Here is a 22,378-nt window from a genome sequence, read left to right on the forward strand (position 1 = left end):
ACTACTGTAAAAAAAACCACCGGATCTTTTAACATTCAGTCCAGTGAAAAGACCACTGTGCTAGGAGTCAGTGGCCCGTGGTTCTGCCAACCAGCTTCGCTCCCTTGGGAGAGCTGACCCTTCCTGTCTTTGGCCTGAGATGGTACCTTGTCATGTTTCCCAGGCCCACCCTAACAAAGTGCCACAGACTTGGTGCCTTCAAACAACAGAAATTTATCTGCATACAGCTCTGGGGGCTGGCAGTCTGAAATCAGGTGTCAGCAGGGCCTCGCTCTCGTTGGAGGTTCACGTGAGGGAGTCCTTCCTGTCTCTCCCTAGCTTCTGATGGTTGTGATGGACAATCCTGGGCACTCCTGGGTTTATGGCAGCATAACTCCTGTCCCTCCCACATCTTCACATGCTGTGCTCCCTGTGTGTCCCTGTCTTTGTGCCTGGATTTCCCTCTTCCAGTAAGGACACCCGTCACTGAATTAGGGGACACCTGAATCCAATATGTCCTCACTCTGCAAAGATCCTATTTCCAAATCAACTCACATTCAGGGGGACAGGAGTATAGGGACTTCAAACACGTCATTTTAGAAGATACAATTCACCCCATAATTCCCCTGTAAAACAGGGCATGGGCATATATAATCATCTGAAAGATTTCCCTGAGCTCCAGAGTTCTAGGATCAGTAGCGTGTTTATCGAGTTTGCTCACATTTTTCAAACTCAATAGCATTTGACTTTAGCAGTATGGACCATCAATCAGACCAACCTTAGTTCTGTGCTCAGTAGCTGGGTGACCTTGGGCCAGTCACCTAGGTTCCCCAAGTCCCAGTTTCTCCCCAGGACTGTGGTGAAGCTGAAGAAGCTGTACAGGAGAACACCAGTGTGGCTCAGGGCACAGAGCAGACCTCTGTACCTCCCTGTCAACCTGGGAGGGAGGGGGCGAGCCCCTGGGGAGATCCAGGAGTCTCCCTAACAACAGCCTGGAAAAATAAAAGGAGGCAGGCTGTGGTTTCAGTTAAAATCCACTGTTTCTCTCAGAATAGAAGAAAGTGATAAACCAATGGAGTATATATCATTGCAGTGGAATTAACATCCAGATAGACAAAATAGAAGAGAAATGTACAATCTTAACCAACCCATATCTCTTTCTCTCTACATACACATACCTCCATCATCTGCTTTATATACATGACTCTGTCACCTCTTAAATAATTCTCAGTCATTTCCAGCAGCAGCTGTGGCAGCAGCTGAGCTCCAGGGGCAGGCTGGACATGCAGAAAACTGCCCCCACCCCCAGGGTGGTTAGCAGGACACAGGAGCAGTGCAGAAGCCAGGCAGCACCACGGGCCACACCAACCAGCAGCACCCTGACCCTTCAGGAGGCACCTGGAGGCACCTGTGAGCGCAGGGTAGGTTCCCAGCCAAACAGCGGCATCGTTTCTCTTCTCCCCAGTGTGAACCTATACAGTCTTCCCTCTCTTTTACCAAAGTTCCCCGTCCCTGCCTGTAATTCAGTTTTGTAAAATCAGCCCCTGAATAATCCTTTTTCCAAGGACAGTCATATTAATTCAAAGATCTGAATCTCATAAGTTGGATAAAACACATGATGCTGCCTAACTAGCAGCCAGGTCTATTGAAACTTGACTTCATTTGGGAAAAAAGTTCCCTTTCCATTACTGATAGTGGCACTGAGCTAAGTCTCCTCAATCCTGCCATGTATCCATAGCAGGTGACATGGGACACTGATTTAGGTCCCCAAGCATCTACCACTTCCTGGGGCTTGTACATCAGTGCGGCACAGACTCAAGGCACGCCTGTTGGTCTAGATGCCTGGCTGTACAATCCCCCAACCAAGATCAAGGGGTTATTTTTTCTTTTTCATCAGCTTTATTCCAGGGAAGAAACAATCCACATATGTATCTGTCAGAAGGCTGACTTCAAGCAGGAACAGGATTTGGAGCTGCTTAAGCATTTCAAGAAAATAAATCCTGGAACCCTCAGGATCATCTCTGTGCACTCTTCTGAGAGTGCTGCTCAACACGGACTCTGAGGAGAGCTTTGTGAGCAGCCAAACCCTCTGCAGTACTAAGAGTTGAGAAAATGATAGCTTCATCCATATTCATTCTGTTTGAAGTTTTGTTATTGCTTTGTTCTTTTTGTTTTCTGATAGATTTGATTTCAAGTATTCATGGGACCTTCAAGATACAAAGAGCCTAGAGTCAGAGTGCAGTGAGAGGCAGCTTAGGATTTCTTCCTTCTTTTATTTTGTTAATGATGTCTACGTATGTGTATACATAGAGATATAGATACACGCACACACACATTTTTTCCAGTTAACAATACCATCATGGCTCCATAACCAGTAAATCATTTTGTACAGGATGCTTTGCTCAGGGCCATATGTGATAGAGTCCTACGAGATATTCCGCGTTCATTCAGTGGTTCTCAGTGGGCAATTTTACTCCCAGGGGACATTCGACAATGCCTGGAGATATTCTGGCTGTCACACCCCCGGGGGAGGGGTGCTACTGGCATCTAGTAGATGCCAGAGATGCTGCTAAACATCTTATAATGCATGGGACAGTCCCCTGCAACAAAGACTTTCCCAGTCCAAGCTGTTAACAATACTGAGACTGGGAAACTCTCAAACTGCTGCTTAGATTCATAACCAGCATTTAAATAAAACCAAACCACAGGAAGGTAGAGTTGGAGCCCACCCCAGGAAAGAGCATGCTCTCCCTTCCCATGGCCTCCCTGACCAGGCCTGCACCCCCAGAACCCCAAACTCCCAGGCCCCTAGCCCACAGTTAGGAGCTGATCAGATGGGGAAATGCACAGACTCCTTAAGGACATCATGGCAGTGTAGAAAAGTTCCCTTTATTCTTGTTCATTTGGAGAATATGCACAGGGAAGCAAAGGTCACCGCTGAATTTAAATAACCCCCTGTGATAAATCTGCATGAGCCCAATTTGTTCGAGGGGACTTGTTGGATTAAATTAATGCAATTCCATGTTCTATAGGATGAGGTTTTCTTTCAGAGCTGAAGGAAGGACGAGGGTGATTCAGTTTCATACATACTCATTCGCTACTGGACTTTGTACCAGGACTTAAAAATATCAACTCAACATCTAGTAGCCATTTCCACCCATTCAGAAGTTAGCTTTCCACTGGGAAGGAACAAAAGAGACAGCACTAGGAAATTTCTATGACATTCTCTAAGAAGAAAAGCACCAACATTTGTATGTATCCTTGTCCCTCACCTTGTGTGTTTTTCCTTTTCAATCTCTGATTTTACATATGATGTAACATATCCTTCTGTTTTCGAGGAAAAGGTGGTTTTTCTAAGCACATTACCACCAAACAGAGCTGTGCATAAGCCAGAGACTTAGCTCACTTAAGACAGAAAATTATTTTTGAGCACCACTGTCTTATGTGCGACCATTTTTATAACAAAATACTAAATATCAAATGTTTGTTAATTCTTTAAAGTAGGTCTGATTCCACTTTAGTTACAAATTCTGCTAAATTCTATACATTTGGAGACAATACAATTTTAATCTAAATATTACATGACCCACTTTTTTTTATCAACCAGAGCCCTAGTTCTGATATTTTGCTCATGAACAATTAACCAGACTGGATTTTCATTTTTTTTCACTTCATAAAACAGGAAACATAAGCAAGGATGTGAAAGTTGACTGGGGGGTGACGGCAGAGAGATCACTTTGGATTCACAGTCAAATGTCAGAATCCAGTGCTATGAGGCCAGAGTGTTTTATGAATGATGATTGGCTACCCTGTCCTCAGGTGCATCTCTCAGCACCATGAGATCTCCCTCTTCCGTTTCTCTCTGGATACTGAAGTCCAGAGTCTTATTCACCAGGCTCTTGGGGTAGCAGCATCAGCAGCACCTGGGAGCTTGTTAGAGAAGCAAATCATTGGGCTCTGCCTCAGGTATCTCTAGCCTACCAAGCTCACCCCGTGATTATTGCCGTGCTGAAGTGTGATCTAGACTTCTCTGTTACCCCTTCTGCTAACACTTGGCCACTATGTCTTTTACCATATACCAAAGGCAAGCTCATTTTATTTAGAGTTGGTATAAAAAAGAAGGATATCCAATATTTTAATAATGCACTCTCCTGTTTTAATAGGCAAATCTGTCAACCCCCAAGGGAATGAATAGTTAAGGATAGAATTTGAGGTACTGCTGTGGCAGACACACTTTGAAAAAGGAGCTCTTCCCCTCAGCTCACCTGGTGGGAGGACTGCTAGTCTACCTATATGTAAAGCAGGCTTTGGTCAAGTTTATCCCAAGATGCTCAATGAATGTTAAAAAAAAGCTGAGCTTCACCTTCACTTAAATACAGGTGAAGATGACAGTGTGCCAGTGCCAGGGCCAGAGGGAGATACTGCAACTGCAGGAAGGCATTTACAAAGCCAGGCCCTGGATAACCCATCCTCAGGAGGTCCGGAGTCAGCAAGGATTGCTTCCACAGACAGGCTCTCAATGCAACATATGCTGACCTTGGATTGATATTTAATGGAGGCGAAGGAAAGAATAAAGGATCACTCTTATGTATGTTCCCCCCCTCTAAAATAATTACTTCAAGTAGGCCTCTCAAAAGGGAGATATAAAAATACATATTTTAATATATTTTTCAAAAACACAAAGAAAATACTAGCAAACCCAAAAACGAAGGTGTTCATATTTGCTACTCTAATATCTTACAATACTCCAGACATTCATGAGTCTTTTAAAATTTCTTTGCTAATGATATGATGCCTCTAGAACTAGCTCCAGTAGCAGCAGATGGGTTTCAGGGTCAGCTGAACTTGTTTCTGATCCCTGGGTAGTCTTCTGGCATTTCTCTCTGCAGATGGACCCGAGCTTCAGGGCCCCCTTCGGGTCTGTGAAGTCCTTGGCCCAGCCGTTCTTACTCCAGCTGGCCCTGACCTCCACCCAATTTGGATGTTTTCCTTGTTCACAGCTTATATGCCACAGAGTTTGGCCATTTATTTACAAACTACCACACATTCTTGCTAAAGCACATTGTATGTGTGATCCCTATCTTGTTCCATGAGACTAAATCCCCTGAGTGTATAAACTACCTTATACTTTGCTACATCATCCATCCTGCCAACACCTGGGGTCTAGAAGAGCAGCAATACAAAGTACTGCACAATACATGTTATAAAACTGAATGGAAGGTGCCCGTGCAACATATTAACTGGTAAGAGACATTGCTGTCTTTGAAGGACACCTTCCCCAAAAGAGAGTGGAGTTGTATGCTTGTAACTTACATAAACTTTATTCCAGTGGAGAATACCGGATGACCATCAGTAACAACAACCAGCATTCACCCAGTGTTTTACTAAATGTGGCATGGTGCTAAGTAGATTTTAAGCTGTAGCTATGACTAAAATAGACATTCTGAAACCCTAGAGGAACTTGCTATGACTGTTCCTCAATTCAGCCTGGATGACCAATGTGTGGCCAGCTTGGATGTGGCTATAAGAGCTGGAAGGAAGTCTTTGAGTGCCTACTCACCCAAAGAGGCAAGTGAACACCAGCCTGTTGGGTGTCTTCAGTGCAGAGCACAGCGTTACTGCCCAGTCACTGACCAGCGAGGGCAGGCACAGGCAAGGAGGTTACGTTTGACTGGATTCAACTGCTCATCCTGTAATTCATCAAAGGTTCTCTTTACAGGCCAGAAAAGATGTCACAGCATCACAGCTTTTGGTTTTCTTCTTAAGCCACAGGAATTACTGAAGAAGGTCCATAGACTACTGATTCTATGTGATTTTAAAGCTGATAGAAATCAACAAATAAACAAAGAGTTCTTTTGGTAGAGAACAGAATGTCCAATACCGAAATCTCTCTCCTTTCCTGGGTCCAGGACATCTGTTATCTGCGCAAGCTTTGGATCATAAGAACTGGTATTATTTGACTTTGCATTAATCATTTTAATCTTTATTTATCACGTAGCACATTGCCAAAACAGAACAAAACTATAAATTTCAGGTCTACCACAGAGGAAGGAGTGATAAGTCTGTTTTAAAAAGTCTACATCAGATTTCTTTGTTGAAAAAATCTAAAGCACAAATCTTTCATTACTAAGAAATATTACAATAACATAACTATTTCAGGCAAATGACTTTAGAGACACAGGAAGTAATGCCAAAAATTAAAGTCTCTCTCTCTCTCTCTCTCTCTTTTTAAAATCCTCACCAGAGCATATGTTTACTGATTTTAGACAGAGGGGAAGGGAAGGGAGAGAGAGAGAGGCAGAGACAGAAACATCGACCCGTTGCCTCCGATATGCACCCCGAGCAGGGAGTGAGCCTGCAAGCTAGGAATGTGCCCTGACTGGGAGTTGAAACCATACCCTTTTGGTGTGGGTACGATGCTCCAACCAAATGCGCCACTGGGTCAGGGCTAAGGCATCCCTTTAGAAAGCTGGTTGAGCTGGCTGAAAGTTGCTTCATAGGAATGATGGTACTTAAAGCAACAAGCCCAACAAAATCACACTAGGCTTGTGCTTCTGTAAATCACCAGAGAAACAGACATAAAAAGATGTTTCTTAGAGAGCTTTGTAGTTTATCAACAACCTTCAAACCTATCATGGCATTCAGTCTTTCCTGAGCAACCCTGTGAAGAAAGTAAGGTTATTCTCACTCTCCAGATTAAGAATCTGAGGTCTAAGGAGATTAAATGACAGGCCAGTAATGGGAGCTAAAGCCACCAACTTGCACTGCGGAGCTTCAGGATGCCAGGCACTGAGCACAGCATTGCACACGAGGACTTCTGTATTCCTCACAGCAACAATCCGTTCTCACTGAACACTGCGTTCAGAGAGTCCAGTAATTTTTCCAAGTAAATGAAGCTGGTGAACATCTCTGATGTAGTCTATGTTTTTCTGTTTCTCAGACAAGAAGTGCGGTGCAAGGATTTGAAACACAAGACTTCTAACCTCAAATGTTACCTCTTCCACAAAACACTCCTTGACCGTCACTCTCGCCAAACGTGTAATGAGTGAAACGTCTCTATCAAATCAGTTATTGGGCTCCTTTATTGTATTATATACACTTGTTAATCATTTTAACTTCATTTTCCCTGATTCCCTAAAAAATGGACTATATCTTAAGTTTGAAACTCTGTTTATTAGGTCTCGTTTGTAAACTAGTACGCACAGCATACACTTGGTGGGGGAACAAATGGAGAAACAATATCCAGTGTTGTCATGTGACTGAGAATGACACAGCATGCTACAATATTGTAGGCAATTTTAGAAGTTACTTTAAAATGTCATTCCTGGCATAAATGCCTTTTAAAAGTCTGCGGCAAGAACAGAAAAACTATAAATATGGTTAAGGCTCTTATTAGGTAAGATAGGCCAAATTGTGATAATACAATCCTTTCTTAACATTCATGAACCAACTTTTAAAAGTTGTAGAAAAGACAGCTTTAGTTGAATGAGTGTTCATGTTCTTCTCCGCACACAATGTTCCATCTATGTTCTTCACCTCAACCCCAATTCTTCCCTGTGACATTCACGCTTCACTTCCAGCTAAAAGTGCCCACCTGCTGTGCCTTTTACCTTATCATAAAGGGCTGCTGGGCTCACTGTTAATGACCAAGGGGCAAGGAAACCAGATTCCACAGGGGCTGTGAAATGTAAAGATGTCTGTGTCTTCAGCTTCTTTACTAAGCCTTCTTTTGTCATTGTCCTCTCTCTCAACTTCCTAAAGTACCTGAATTCATTTCTCTGTCCCCATATTACACGGACCTCTCTGTCACAGGAAGACAGTGAATTGGAGGCACTTCCCAGCTCAGCTCAGGGGTCGTTCCTGTGCAGGAGCGGTTTTCCCCACTTAACGGGGCTCTGAAAAGTTGGGCTGGATGCCACAACTCTGAGACTTCTTCAAGTTCAAGCAGGCCCCCATCAGGCCCTGAGAGCTGTTGCCCTCTTCTCCTCATATAATGAAATTCAGTGCAAATCCTGATGGAACACTATGAGAATGCTAAACTCTGCTTAACTAAATGACTGACTCACCTGTAGTTAGAGAAAATCAATAGTTTCCAAAAAACTTGTCATTCTCTTCAAATTATGTTCATGGGAATCCCATATTTCTAAATGCTTGGGGCCACCTGCTTGTTTCTACTTTAACGAACGCAGGCAGGAGAAATACCGATCGAGTCGAGCAGCACTTTGGGAACCTGAGCATGTCCACCCCGAAACATCAACCCCCCTACCAGTTGACCACCATCACCTGGCGAGAGAGCAGCAGTGCCTTTTTATTTACATTCTTCTAAAATTCAATTAATTAAAACATTACCCATTCCAATTCTCACTAAGTGTTTTATCCCTTATTAAGATCTAGAAGAGGCAAATCACAAGAAAGCAATAAACTGAGATTCACTGTAAAAGGCATTTTTCTAGTGTACATGCTTTTCTCACATTGCATTCAACCAAACTTCCCATCGGCCTTTTCTGATCTTTATTCAAAAAAGTAAGTTTTCATTATAATCTCTAGAATTATTTTGAGCAGAAGACCACAAAAGAAAAATTATGTATGCTTTATGTAAAGATTGAGATACCAGAAGTTCTTCTAAACATTGACACTTCATTGATGGGTAGGTAGAGGAAGCACAAAAACCTCAAGGCTTACAGGAAAGGACCTGAGGAGAGCATTTACAGCAAGCTGGGCTAAGACCGAGCAAGGGAGGAATTATGGGAAGGAAGGGGTCACAAAACAGCTTACCCGGGGCCAGGCTACCTTCTCCCAAGAAGAAGAAAGGCAGCAGTTGGCCCTTTGAGTATCCTGGGAACCATTTTTTATTATTTTGAGAATGCAAATCTAAGGATTTCTATGAAAGTCTCTAATTTTTATCAGATCACTTCATCTTGGTATCATTTAAAATTAAAACTGATTTTAATTTCAGACAAGTAGAATACCCAGAATACCCCTAGAATACCCAGAATACCCCTAGTATTCTACCCCAAGTAGAATACCCAGACAAATAGAATACCCAGCTTTTTGGAAACTACCCCTAGAAACTACCCCTAGAAAATAAATAAGGAGATAAATAAAATAATATATGTGAGCCAGTGTCAGGGTGATGGATTTAACAGCTGGACTACGAATTTTAAAAAGTCATATGAGCATTCCCTTACCTGTTTTGATATTGATGGCAAAAAAGTTCTGAGGATTCCCACTTGTAATCCTGTATGTCAGTTTTTCATTGGAACTAGAGTCAGGATCCTCAGCCTGGATCTGAATGATAGACACATCCTTCGGAGAGTTTTCCATGACAACCGGATAATAAATAGGTTCCGAGGTCAGCGGTGCATTGTCATTCACATCCTCAATTTCAATGTAGACCTCAATAGTGGAATAGAGTGGAACAACGCCCCGGTCTGTGGCGTACACTGTCAGCCAGTAGGATCCTGTTGTCTCTCGGTCCAGAATGTCTGCAGTAGAAATGACTCCTATAAGAAAACAGAGGGGGTATGATTGCTACCATAAAACTGAAAGACATTAAGTAAATCATCCCAAATTCAGGACGGTTGTGCTGAGTAATCTTGGCACATTAAAAATAATTCATTAACATGAAGATGTTTCTCCTTACATAAAAAAAAAAAACTTTTTTGTAGAACTGTATTATATAGTACTTCTACTGTTTGAGAAGTACAATTAGAGGCAAAAAAATACTTTGTTTGAATTTTAGGGACAGATAGAATCTCAGTACATGCATACCCAATACTGAAGAGACAATGGGAAGCAATGGGAAGAGAGTGGGGCAGAGGTCAAAGCACTCCCCATGCTGCATGGGAAATTAGAGCAATATCAGGTCAATATCTCCATTTGACCTGATATTGAATTGATTTGCTGTGCAACAAAAAGCTCTCCCAGGGTAAATTATTTCCTGTGTTCATTCACAAGAATGAGAAAGGCCTTTCAAATATTCCTTTGCCTGTTAGGATAAAAACTACTTGGCATGCAAAGATGTAAGCCTTTTTCATGCTGTTTCCCTGAACATCAAATATCACAGTTATTCTAAATAATCAGTGAAGACGCCACGCCAACACACTTTCTGAATGAGCACTAGCCCCTTGAAGAACTCTACAGAGAGCCATAAATAAACTCAGAGTTACTTGGAGAGATACTCATGGACAATCATTCAGATTTAGCAGCAGAAAAATGCCTCATCTTCTTCCTCCCACCTTTCTCATTTTGTGATTGAAACAAGTGCCAACCAGGAAATCAGATGTCTGCCAGAAAAGAGAGAGAAGACACAGTGCTCTTCAGTGTCCTTACAGCCCTTGCCCAAATCACCAGGCTGCAGAAACTTACTGTAGAAACAGGAATGTAAGCATGTCCACAATGCTGGGGAGCTCTGGGATCAGCTTATAAAAACTCTGAAATAATCAGGATACTCAAGGAAGGCATGGGATTCATATTATACCCTAAAAGACACCCATGGAAAGAGTCAGAAACAGTCTTTCAATTCTGACCTGAATCCTCTATCTTCTGCATTCCTGTTGGACTTTGGACTATATTAGGCACATAATTTGGCCTACACACCCTGCATAAGCAAATGGCCAAGTATAGCAACTGAGAGGGAGGAGGGCATCTATCCAGAAACAATTAGGCTGAAATACTCAGTTGCCTAAAACTCAGAACAGCTAACTCTTGAAAGGGGATAACCCAACTGATGCTGAACTTTCAGCTCCAAAGCTGTCCACCAAAGATCCTATACCATGTTATGCCATTGGAAAAAAGATAACATTAAATATTCTCGATGGAAATATGTAAACCACAATGGGTTCCTATAGGTTCATGGATGATACCTGAAAGTCAGAAATGCTAACATGACATTAGAAGAATAGATTCAAGATATTAGATAAAGAAGAAAAACAGGGAAATAAAAAATAATGATTGCAAACAGGAGGCTATGTGTCCATTGACAGAATGAATAAAAGGCAGCTGTACAAATTAGGCCAAGGCAGGGTAGAACACCAACATGACATTAAGGTCCAGAAGACCCAGCCAGGTGTAAGAATATCTGCAAGTACAGGGTGCAGGTCCATCACAAAACCATGGCTAGCCTAGTGGAACACTCACTGCAGTCATAGCCATGTGCCTCCATACCGACGTGGGTTGTGTTATTACCCAGGGGAATTGGAGCTCTTCAAGTCAAAGGATGGTCAAGTGATGGGGAAACCAAGGGGTCTCTGAAATGAAGACGAAGAGTAGGCAGGCAGGATCTAGGATACAGGGCACAGTCTGAGAAAAATGCACTGGGAAGCATCTCTTGAATGACACCTGTCCATTTAATTTATAAGCATCTAGTGTAGCCTGTGCCGGACACCTCAGAAACAGGGGTAGGTGACAGAGGACCTCTGTCTTCAAGAGACTAACAATCTTTCTGTGTAGACAGACCTTGAATGAGGAGATCCACACTGAGTGGATAACTGTGCAGCCACCAGCCAAGAGGACTCAGCCTCATGTGGTTGAGACTGATACACTGGGAAGGCAAAGCATCTAGAACCAGAAGGGACTGGGAAGCAAATGAAAAAGCATGTACTGAACATCTATGATGTGCTATGAGACTTGCAACACAACTTCCCTATGATGTATGTGTTGTAATTCTCTCTTATATATGGGGCACCATGTATGCTAAGAGTTTAGCAGAATGCTTGCAACGTAGTACGTGCTGAGTATAAGATAAGTCAATGTGAAACAAAAGTAATACCGGAAGCCTTGTAAATAGTAACCACACCCCAAAGGAAGGGCAATCTTGAGGGGAGGGAAATCTGGGACAGACTATCTCATTAGATATTTATTTCTTAACTGGTCATAGGGCATTCCAGCACAGTCTTTGCAACTTGCCCATGACACACCCTTTCATAAAAATATGCTTGGGGAACAGAAAAGTAAGGCTACTTAAAAAAAAAAGAACATAAGTCAGTAAGCAACAGCAGCAAAGAAATTAGTGTTGTTTGTACCTTACCTGACTACCCACCCCACATGCACTCAGGTGCACTCACACGCACACAAATTTGCAGTCACAGAATCGCTTTGTGATTCCTGGAAGCCACAGAATTCTCTTTCCTCACACCCATCAAACTAGAAGATGGTATGTCACAGACTTTGGACATTAAATGATTTGGGGAAGTCTTTGGGTGGAAGGTATCCACTAATGCAAACTTTATTATACCAGTGGAATTTAAACAAAGGATCAGAAATGCTCCCTAGAAATCAGAATTCTCTCATTAAGATAAACTATGTCTATGGCCATATTTTTATTCATTAACTAGAAGTGTGAACAAGTATCATGGAACACAGTGTTCAAGCATCAGTCTCACGATCCACAAGCTGGAGGACAAATTTAAAAGTGTGACTGAAACGTGTTAACAGTCATTTTAAGATTCATCTAAGGCTGGTGCATATTAACCATATCACTACAACTAATATTCAGTGAAAGCACTTCCTCATTTTCTTCTTTGCTCTCACAGGTCACAAATGAAAATGCAAATCCACATGACCTTGACCATCAAGCAAACATTCACTTTCAAGGTTGCCCAAGGGTTGCCAAAAATCACATCACAAGCCCTTAGCTTTGTGACAACCATCATGCATTCTTTACTACATTTTTTTAAACTGAGGTACAATTGAAACACAATAAACTATACATGTTTAAACAATTTGGTAGGCTCTGATACTCATGAAGCCATTAACACAATCAAGATAACAACCATTATCCTTGAAAGTACCCTTTCTCGTTTTTCATCCCAATAATAAATGTTCCCAGTTCTCCCTACTACCAGGCCTCAGATTAGCTTCCTGTCACTACAGACTAATTTGCATTCTTTACAATTTTATAGAAATGGAATCTTTCTGATGTACACTTTTTGTCTGGCTTCTTTCAGTGAGAATAATGGTTTTGAGATTCACCCACATTGTGTATAACAATGCATCATCCCTTTTCCATTTTATTTCTAAGTAGTATTCCATTGTATGGGCATAGCACAACTTTGTTTTAACATTGACTAGTTTAGGGACATTTAGGTTGCTTTCAGTTATTGGATATTACAAATAAAGCTGCTAAGAACATTTATATATGTTTTCTATGGAAATCCTGTCATTACTCTTGAGTACCTAGGAGCAGAATGGCTGTAGCATAGGCAGGCCTCTGCACCATTTGATATCCCCACTAGCAGTAAATGTGGGGCATCCCAGTTGCTCCTCATCCTCACTTGTGGCATACTTGGTATGATTAGTTGCCTTAATTTTAGACATTCTACTGAGTATGTAGTGGCATTTTGAAGTTTTAATTTGTATCTTCCTGATAGTGTTGAACATCAATCTTTTTTTAAAAAAAGATTTTCTTTTTGGACAGAAGGGAAGGGGGGAGAAAGAGAGGGAGAGAAACAGCAATGTGTGGTTGCTTCTCCCATGCCCTCTACTGGGGACCTGGTCCACAACCCAGGTATGTGCCCTTGACTGGGAGTAGAACCAGTAACCCTTTGGTTTGCAGGCAGGTGCTCAGTCCATTGAGCCACCTGCCTGCAAACTGGCAGTGTTGAACTTCTTTAAAGTGTTTATTACCTTCTGATTGTTTGGTCAAATGTTCAAACTGTTTATCTATTTTTAAAATTGGGCTGTTTTCTTGTTAAGTTTTAGGAGTTCTTTATATATGTAGATAAAACTTCTTGTTCATATAAGTGACTTGCAAATATTTTCCTCCAGTATGTGACTTGTCCTTTCATTCTCATAATAATATCTTTTGAAGAACAGAGATTTTTAATTTTGATGATATTCAAGTCATCGATTTTCCCTTTGCTGCCAGAGGAAAGGGCGTGGGGGAAGGATGAGAGAAAGGGAAGGGAGTAGTCAGAGAACATGTCAGAGTGACCCATGGACATGAACAATGGTGTAGGGATGGGCTATGGGAGTGGGGGTGGGCTGGATGGAGGAGGGCAAAGGGGGGAAAATTGGAACAGCTGTAATAGAATAAATAAGAATAAAATAAAATTTTAAAAATCATTGCCTAATTCAAGGTCACAAAGGTTTTCTCCTCCATTTTCGTCTGGAATTTAATAATCTTAGGTTTTATATGTATATCCATGATCAATTTTGAGTTAATGTTTGTAAGTGGTTCAAGGTCTGGGTCTAAGTTGACTTTGTTTTGTGTGCAGACATTAAGTGTTCCAGCCCCGCTGGTTGAAAAGACTACTTTTCTGAGCTGCCTTTGCACTTGTCACAAATCAATCGATCATATGTATGTGAGTCTATTTCTGAACTCTCCATTCTGTTCCATTGGTCTATTTGTCTATCTTCACACTCATATCACACTGTGTTAATGTATTTTCATAGTAAGTTTTGAAATCAGGAAATGTAAGTCTTGTTATTACGCTCTTCCCCCCCCCCCAAATTTGTTTGGGCTATTCCAGATCCTCTATGTTAACATATAAATTATAGAATCAGCCGTAGAATCCATATAAAATTTAGAAAGATCTACTATGATTTTGACTGGGATGACATTGAGTATAGATCATTTTGGATAGCGCTGACATCTTAACAAATTTTGTGTCTATTGATCTTTAAATCGCTCCTTTTATTTATGTTTTGTCTCTTTAAGCAATGCTTTATAATTCTAGTATGCAGATCTTGAACACCTTTTGTCAAATTCATTCCTATTTCATGTTTTTCACAGTATCTAAAGATATTATTTTAGTTTCAATTCTTGGTTGTAAGTACATAAAATATAATTGATTTTTGTATGTTGATTTTATATCCTATAACCTTGTTAGACATCTTAGTTGTACCAGAATTTTTACAAATTCCATAGAGTTTTCTACATAGATGACTATATTACCTCCAAATAGGGTCAGGTTTATAACCACTATTGACACCACTATCATCTTCACATCCATTCATTACGTGCCTGGTACTATAGGAGCTGCAACAAATGCATTCTTTATTATGCTTTGTAAGCCCCTCACTTAATCATCAAAAAGTTATTAGTGGTAGATTTTTATCCCCATACTACAGATAAGAAAACAGAGATTAGGTTAAGCACTGTATTTTTTGGACCATAAGACACACCTAGGTTTTAGAGAATAAAAATAGAAAACAAAATTTTAAGCAAAAAATGTGACAAAATATTTAATAACATAAATAACATAATATTTCACCAATGTGAATGTAAACAGAACTTAACAGCAGCATTAACAACCATTACTCCTCCCAAATTTTTTTGGGGGGGTGAATCTTACAGTCCAAAAAATATGGTAACTTGCTTAACCTATCTATGATCACTCACCCAGTAAATCAAAGATGTGGTTCTGAAATCCTGTTCTGTCAAACTTAAGACCAGTTGTCGACTAAACAGTTGTTAACTATTAACCCATATAAATTTCAAGAACTTTTGGTGAAAATGGAGGTATAGGGAGACAGGTTTCACCTCTTTTCACAACTGTAAGAAGGATTACAACTAACCTCAAAACAAAAAACACCCAGAACTGCCAGAAAATTGAATTGTATGGAAGTCTGACAACCAAGGATTTAAAAAGCCAGATTCATCCAGGCAGGTAGAATGGGCAGAGAAGGGGAGCCAGGGCAAAGAGGACACAGCTGGGCAGCAGTGATGTGGTAGTGGTGAGGCAGTGGTGGTGGCAGTGGCCTATGGAATGGGTGGTCCCACATTCACATGTGGTGGATAAAAATCTGGAGGGACACCTTGGAAGCCAGTGATCCCAGGCCCTGGCCAGAACATGCAGCCTAAGTTTCCAAGGCTGGAAACTTAAAGCCTCATAATTTCTGGCTGTAAAAACCGGTGGGGATTGAGAAATACTAGTCTCTTGGGAAAGTCCATTTAAAGGGCTTACATGGTCCTAGAATGTATGCAAACCCACCCAGTTTGGGAACTACCACAAGGGCAGCACCTGGAGGGGTACCACTCACATATGGGAAGGGGATGAAATGACTGGAAATGGGGTGAGTGCTCAGCAAGCTTCCAGCAGCCAGACAGAGGCATTGTTCTCTCTCAAACCCCTCCCCCACATACAGAGCCACAAAGTGGTGGAGCAGTTTGCCCTGCCCTGGAGAATACCTGAGTCTCTACCCCATACAACTTAACAGGTGTGTTAAGATGGATACTCGGGGTTTAAGGGGGTGGGGGAGGAGAAAAGAAAAATAAAAAAAGATGGGGGGTCAAAGAAGCTCTCCTAATACATGGAAACAAACACAAGGATGCTGCCAAATGAAGAAGACAAAAAAAATATGGCCCAAATGAAAGAACAGATCAAAACCCCAGAAAAAGAAGTAAGCAAAACACAGATGCCAACCTATCCAATGCAGAGTTCAAAACACTGATGATCGGGATTCTCAGAGGTCTCACTGAGTATGGAAAAACCGTAAGGGAAGAAATGAGAACTATACAAAGTGAAATGAAGAAAAGTCCACAGGGAACCAATAATGAAGAGAAGAAATAATGAAGACAAGAAAGCCGGGGTTCAAATCAATGATTTGGAACATCAGGGAGAAATAAACAGTCAACCAGAACAGAATGAAGGAACAAGAACTCAAAAAAATGAAGAGAATAAGAAAACTCTGGGACATCTCAAAAGGGCCAACATCTGAATCAAAGGGATGCCAGAAGGAGAAGAGAAAGAGCAAGAAATTGAACATTTTTTAACAAAATAACAAAAAAAACCCTCCCATAATTTGGTGAAGGAAATATATATGTAAGTCCAGGAAGAACAAAGAGTCCCAAACAAAATGGACAGAAAGAAGCCCATGCCAAGACACATCAAATTAAAAAGCCAAAGGTTAAAGATGAAGAGAGAATATTAAAAGCAGCAAGAGAAAAGCAGAGAGTTACCTACAGAGGAGTTCCCATAAGACCATCAGCTGATTTCTCAAAAAAAACTTTGCAGGCAAGAAAAGACTGGCAAGAAGTATTCAAAGTGATAAAAAGCAAGGACCTACAACTAAGATTACTCTATCCAGCAAAGCTATCATTTAGAATGGAAGGGCAGATAAAATGTTTCCCAAACAAGATAAAGCTAAAGGAGTCGATCCTCACCAAGCCCTTATTATATATCATGTTAAAGTGGTTTATTTAAGAAAAAGAAGACTAAAACTATTAACATTAAAATGATAACAAACTCACAACTATCAACAACTGAATTTAAAATACAAAAACAAAAACAAACTAAGCAAACAACTAGAACAGGAACAGAATCATAGATATGAAGACCATTTGGAGGGTTATTAAAGGGGAGGGAGAAAGGGGAGAAGGGGGAGAATGGTGAAAAAGATACAAGGATTAAGAAGCATATTTGGGCCCTGGCTGGTTTGGCTCAATGGACTGAGTGCCAACCTGCAAACCAACGGATTGCTGGTTCAGTTCCCAGTCAGGGCACATGCCTGGGTTGCAGGCCAATTCCCCAGTGCGGGACACATGAGAGTCAGCCATACTTTAATGTTTCTCTCCCTCTCTCCCTCCCTTCCCCTCTGTCTAAAAATAAAATAAAATAAAATAAAATAAAATAAAATAAAATAAAATAAAATAAAAAGAAGCTTAATTGGTAGGTAAAGACTACACAGGGGGATTTTAAGGATAGTTTAGGAAATGGAGAATCCAAAGAACTTACATGCACAAACTCATGGACATGAACTAAGGGGCAAGGATTGCTGGAGGGAAGGTAGGTACCCACCAAAGGGGGGCAAAGGGGGAAAATTGGGACAACTGTAATAGCATAATCAATAAAATATAAATAAAAATAAAGCAGTAAAATAAAATACATATAGATATCAAACTTCCATAGGATTTTGTATCCAAAGAAATTTTTTCTCTTCTGATAAAGAAGTGTCATTAATTGGGCAAACAATATTAAGTTAATATTATATTTTCCTACACGAGTTCTTCATACTGACTATAGAAATCATCACAAGGTACTTCTTGGTATATCTTCGTAGAATATCAAAAAATAAACAACATAGTACTTATCCTCTGCAAAGACAGTTTGCTTTGATTTTGAAAAATATGCAGAATATAACGTTTTTGACATATTCTTGGTTGACTACCTGACAGAGTGCTGGAGCATTGATTTCTAGAAAGGAGTCTGCTTCCATGTGCCAGTTACAGAAAGTAGGCAAGTAGGTTCTACAAGGAGAGTCTGCTTAATCTTTATAGTCTCATTGCCAGCTACAGTGCCTGGCATATAGCTGGCACTCAATGAATCTGTTTTCCTGAATAAAGTCAGTCAGTCCTGACACTAAATCAGTGATATGTTAGTCTACATCAGTGATGAGATTAAGTCAGCCTCACTCACATCAGACCTGGAAGGGACTTCAAAGATCACTAAGCATAACCAACCCTCTACTGAAAGCATTCCTCCCACAACCTCCTTGACCAGGCACCCGACCTCTGCTCTGAGTCTGGTGACAGGGCCCTCTCTGTTTGCTTGGGTATTTCAGCTAATGTGAAGTTCTTCACACTTAGGAGAATTTTGGTCTCTCTCAGTCCATGTGCTAATTCTACTGGCACCTCCCTTCACCTGCTGCCCCCCCCCACACACACACACATCACAGAATAAAACAGAACAAGTCTGAAAACTAGTGTTCACTGTGGCAGCTCTTTAAATATCAGAAGATGACTTTCTCTTTCCAGGGATTTTCTTCTCCAGTCTAAGAATTTCAACCTCATGGGCTATGCAGGCTTCTAGTTCTTTCTTCCTCCTCAGTCATCTCTGTCTCTCAATCAACAGAGGGTCCCAGAGGGTCCGACTCTGTCCATTCACAATTGTATATTGAGTTGGGGGTGGAAATGGGTGAGTAATACATCTAATTAAAAATAAGCCATTCACAGTGAGTTTATAGCACAGTCCAGGTACTGTTGCTCAGTGACAAAGCTCAGGTGGAACATCCTGAAGTGGCCGCCCCTACCTTCACATTTTCATCTGTGACGGAAATGCTCAAAGTGGGTTCAGTTGAGATGCTCAAATGATATGCTGATACTTATGAAGCTGTCATTTAAAAATTCTTTAGAAATACATTTGAGATTTTTTATATTGTTTGATTTTGAGGCTTACTTTTGTTTATAAAATTTTTCTTTTTCTGTTTCATCTTTATTTGCTGTATAAAAAAGGCAATAGCAGACCAGAATTCTTTGTGCATCTTAACATTTCATTGTATAAGCACATGCACAAACAGCATGAACATATATGTATATGTGCAAGTACACATGCATTTATAAGAACCGTGCACAGCTTCAACTGGAATTAGTTGACCCCAGCATGAAGCACACATTAGCTATAATTGTTCTTCTTGACTCGAAAACAAGTAGCGGAAAACAAAATATGTACATTGCTCTAATCAAATAGGCTCCAAATACTTGAGAGGGAATGAAAAAATGCATGGAGCTGTCCTCAGTCAAATGGCCATTATATGATGGCATGCACACTTTGTCTGTTCTCCAGCCATATCCCAAATGGCATATCCCAAGTCTCAACGACATCTTGCCCCAAAAGAATGACACCGAAATGCTCACAAGGATGCTAAAACAACCTGTCAACAAATAGTTCAGGGAGTCCTTTGGGGGACATGAGCTTACGACACAATGAAAACCACCCTGCAGAGATAAGCATTATGGATTCGGAGGCAGTTAATAAAAGACAACATGATAACTTTAAAAACACCCTGATAGCATCTTCTTTGAAGATGCTCTGAACACAGTCTATTACTGGTGCATATGTGTTTAATTCTTATTTCCAGTGAGTCCAGACATTAACTCCTAATTCTCAGTGCATTTAAAATATTTGTTAACTTTCTATTTTGAAATCATTATAAATTCAGAGGAAGGTGCAAAGAAAAGTACAGGGGTTCCCAGGCACTCTTCACCCAGCACCCCCACTGTTAACACCCAGGTGCATTTTTAAATTGCCGAGAGTACTTGGAGTCCCTTCATGGTCTCAGTAACCAACTGCTTTTCACCAACCCTGGCTTACCTTCAGCAGGACCAAACAATAACTATTTTACTTCATTTGCTTATAAATCCCTGGGCTCTTAATGCCTTACTGGGGATCACTATCATGGCCAGGGATTTATGAGTGAATCCCCATTCACTAATAAAGAATGGGGATTTTTTCACTTTCATAAACCCAACCAGGGTCCCTCCGCACAGTCCTGTGGCCACACCTGTGACTGCTGCCAGTCTGAAATGCATGGCATGACTGAAATGAGCTGGAATGGAATGAGCCAACAGGAGCAGAGAAATTGTGGGTGAATGGAATCTTAACTTAGATGTCTAAAGTTATTCAAAAACATTTCAGTGTATACATATTATATAGGCATACACTTTTACATACTCCATATATCACATATTTGATATATATTTAAATATATACTTTAATGTACTTTTTTAATTATAAATTTTAAGTGAATCACCCAGCTAATCAAGAAACAAAGTCGAGCCTGGAAGCTGGAGCAGTGAATAGAAGTCACAGACTCTTTCATTATAGCAGCTGCCTGCTGATCTATCCACATGTGTCCATTATCATGAAAAAGAAGGCAATTCCATGCCCAGGAGCACCTCACAGTGGGTTGTTATCAGCTCTGTGGTAATAGGAAATTCAATAGTATTATTACCTGCTTCCATTTCTAAAAGTTGCTGCAATATGTTATTCTGAATCCATTTTTCTATCTTCTCAGAGGATTCTCACATGTTGGACTGGGTGGAGGCCAGGTGAATTGGTGGACTGAGTCTTCCCCAAATATACATCCCTCCTTTGCTTTTGCGCAAATAATGCTTCACACGCCCGCTCCTTCAGCCCCTGCTTCCCAAAACTGCCTCCTGCGACCCTCAGGTTTCAAGGTTTCAGATTCAGAGGATGCCTCACCCAGTCTGGCCCGGTTAGGGGCTTCTGTCCTCTGCCTTTATCTTCGTGCCTTATTTTTGTTCCTCCATCACTTGACTGGAGCTTCCTATGAGAAGGGACCATTCTGTCTCTATTTGCTCTACTCTAGGATGGTGACTGGATATTTGGAACACTATAAATATTAAATAAAGAAATTGAGGAATAACACTGTAATATCTGTCAAATTCAAACAAGTTGGGATGTCTGGGTCTTAATAGACAAGCACCCAGGCCAACAGCTACATTAGCAAAAAAACAAACAAACAAAAACCCCAAACCTCAAGTCAACTAGACATCTTCCTGTCCTGTGATCACCAGGGGAAATGAAATGATGGACTGAGTTTGTCATCTAATTTAGGCTTCTCAAATGTAGATGCAGAACTGATAGTTAACTGGCTCTGAAATGTAACTCTATCTGTGAATTATCCTATGTGATAAGATAATTTTATTGAAAAATCAACACAAGTTTTGGTTGTCCCCTTTGCTACCTACAGTGCAGCTCATGTCCTGATACACCTCAAAGCTTAAAGCCAAGGTGCAGCCTTATCAGTTGATTTTATCATGCACTTGGCTGACTGCACAGGCACCGACCACAGGCTCTAGGGATCTATGCCTTCAGGCCCCGATAAAGCACCAGCAGGGAGCTTTCTTTCCCTGGGCTCTCATTTACTGATTCACATCCACCCTGGGACACTTCTGTTCTACTCTGTTCCCTCCTCTTCGTGCCCACTCCTACTGACTAGATAGCTTGCAATGTTGCAGAAGGAGAAGGAAAACCCACGACACAGTTGTGGGGAACAATTATGTACTGGGAGGCGAGCCACTTTCATTTGCTGTCACATCACAAAGCTCAAAACTGGAGAGCTGTGCACAAGGTTAAGACAAAGGGCTGCAGGCTGAAGTCCAGCTTTTATTTGGAGTTAATGAAAATGGACAGCTCTCCTTGCTTGTTTAGGACCTAGAAATTCTGAACTCCGCTGTATGCTCAAAAGTCTCCCAGGAAGAGAAGATCTGTAGGCTCAGTAAACATACACTTGGGATTTGATGATTTTTTGAAGAAAACTTTTGGGTACTGGTTTTTAATGGACTCAACATGTATACCATTCTCTCTCTACAGCAATTCTAGTCTGTGTAGTCGGCACCAGGCACCAACAGCCCAAAAACAGAAAGAACAGAGAGTACCAGGCTGTAAGCAACATATCTGGCTTGTATTCAGTTTTTTTTTCTTTTTCATAACCCAGAATCAAGTATTTTCTGTGGCTTGTGCTAATTTGCATCTCCACCATACCCAGTACAATGGTATGTCCACACAGCAAAATGGAAAGGATGGTTGAAATCTTAAGCAATGGGAAAAAATGCTTTCAGGGAATATAAAAAATAAAATCTACAAGTGGTTTTGCTAAGAGCCTGAAAACATGGAATCTTTTACATGAAGGACACTAATTAGCCAGGTTATAT

General features: G+C 41.0%; 1 protein-coding gene across 3 annotated transcripts in view; it reads right to left on the minus strand.

Annotated features, from left to right (window-relative positions):
- Window positions 1-22,378, minus strand: part of FAT3 (FAT atypical cadherin 3) — a 515,463-nt gene that overhangs the window by 344,961 nt on the left and 148,124 nt on the right. For all 3 annotated transcript variants that reach the window (XM_037042798.1, XM_037042797.1, XM_037042799.1), the window contains exon 2: window positions 9,168-9,482. In XM_037042798.1, the coding sequence (XP_036898693.1) occupies window positions 9,168-9,482 (315 nt within the window). The remainder of the gene's footprint in view (window positions 1-9,167; window positions 9,483-22,378) is intronic.

The sequence above is a fragment of the Sturnira hondurensis genome, unplaced genomic scaffold (assembly GCF_014824575.4).
Source record: "Sturnira hondurensis isolate 20B ecotype Veracruz unplaced genomic scaffold, ASM1482457v3 Scaffold0003796, whole genome shotgun sequence".
In the NCBI taxonomy this organism is placed as follows: Eukaryota; Metazoa; Chordata; class Mammalia; order Chiroptera; family Phyllostomidae; genus Sturnira; species Sturnira hondurensis.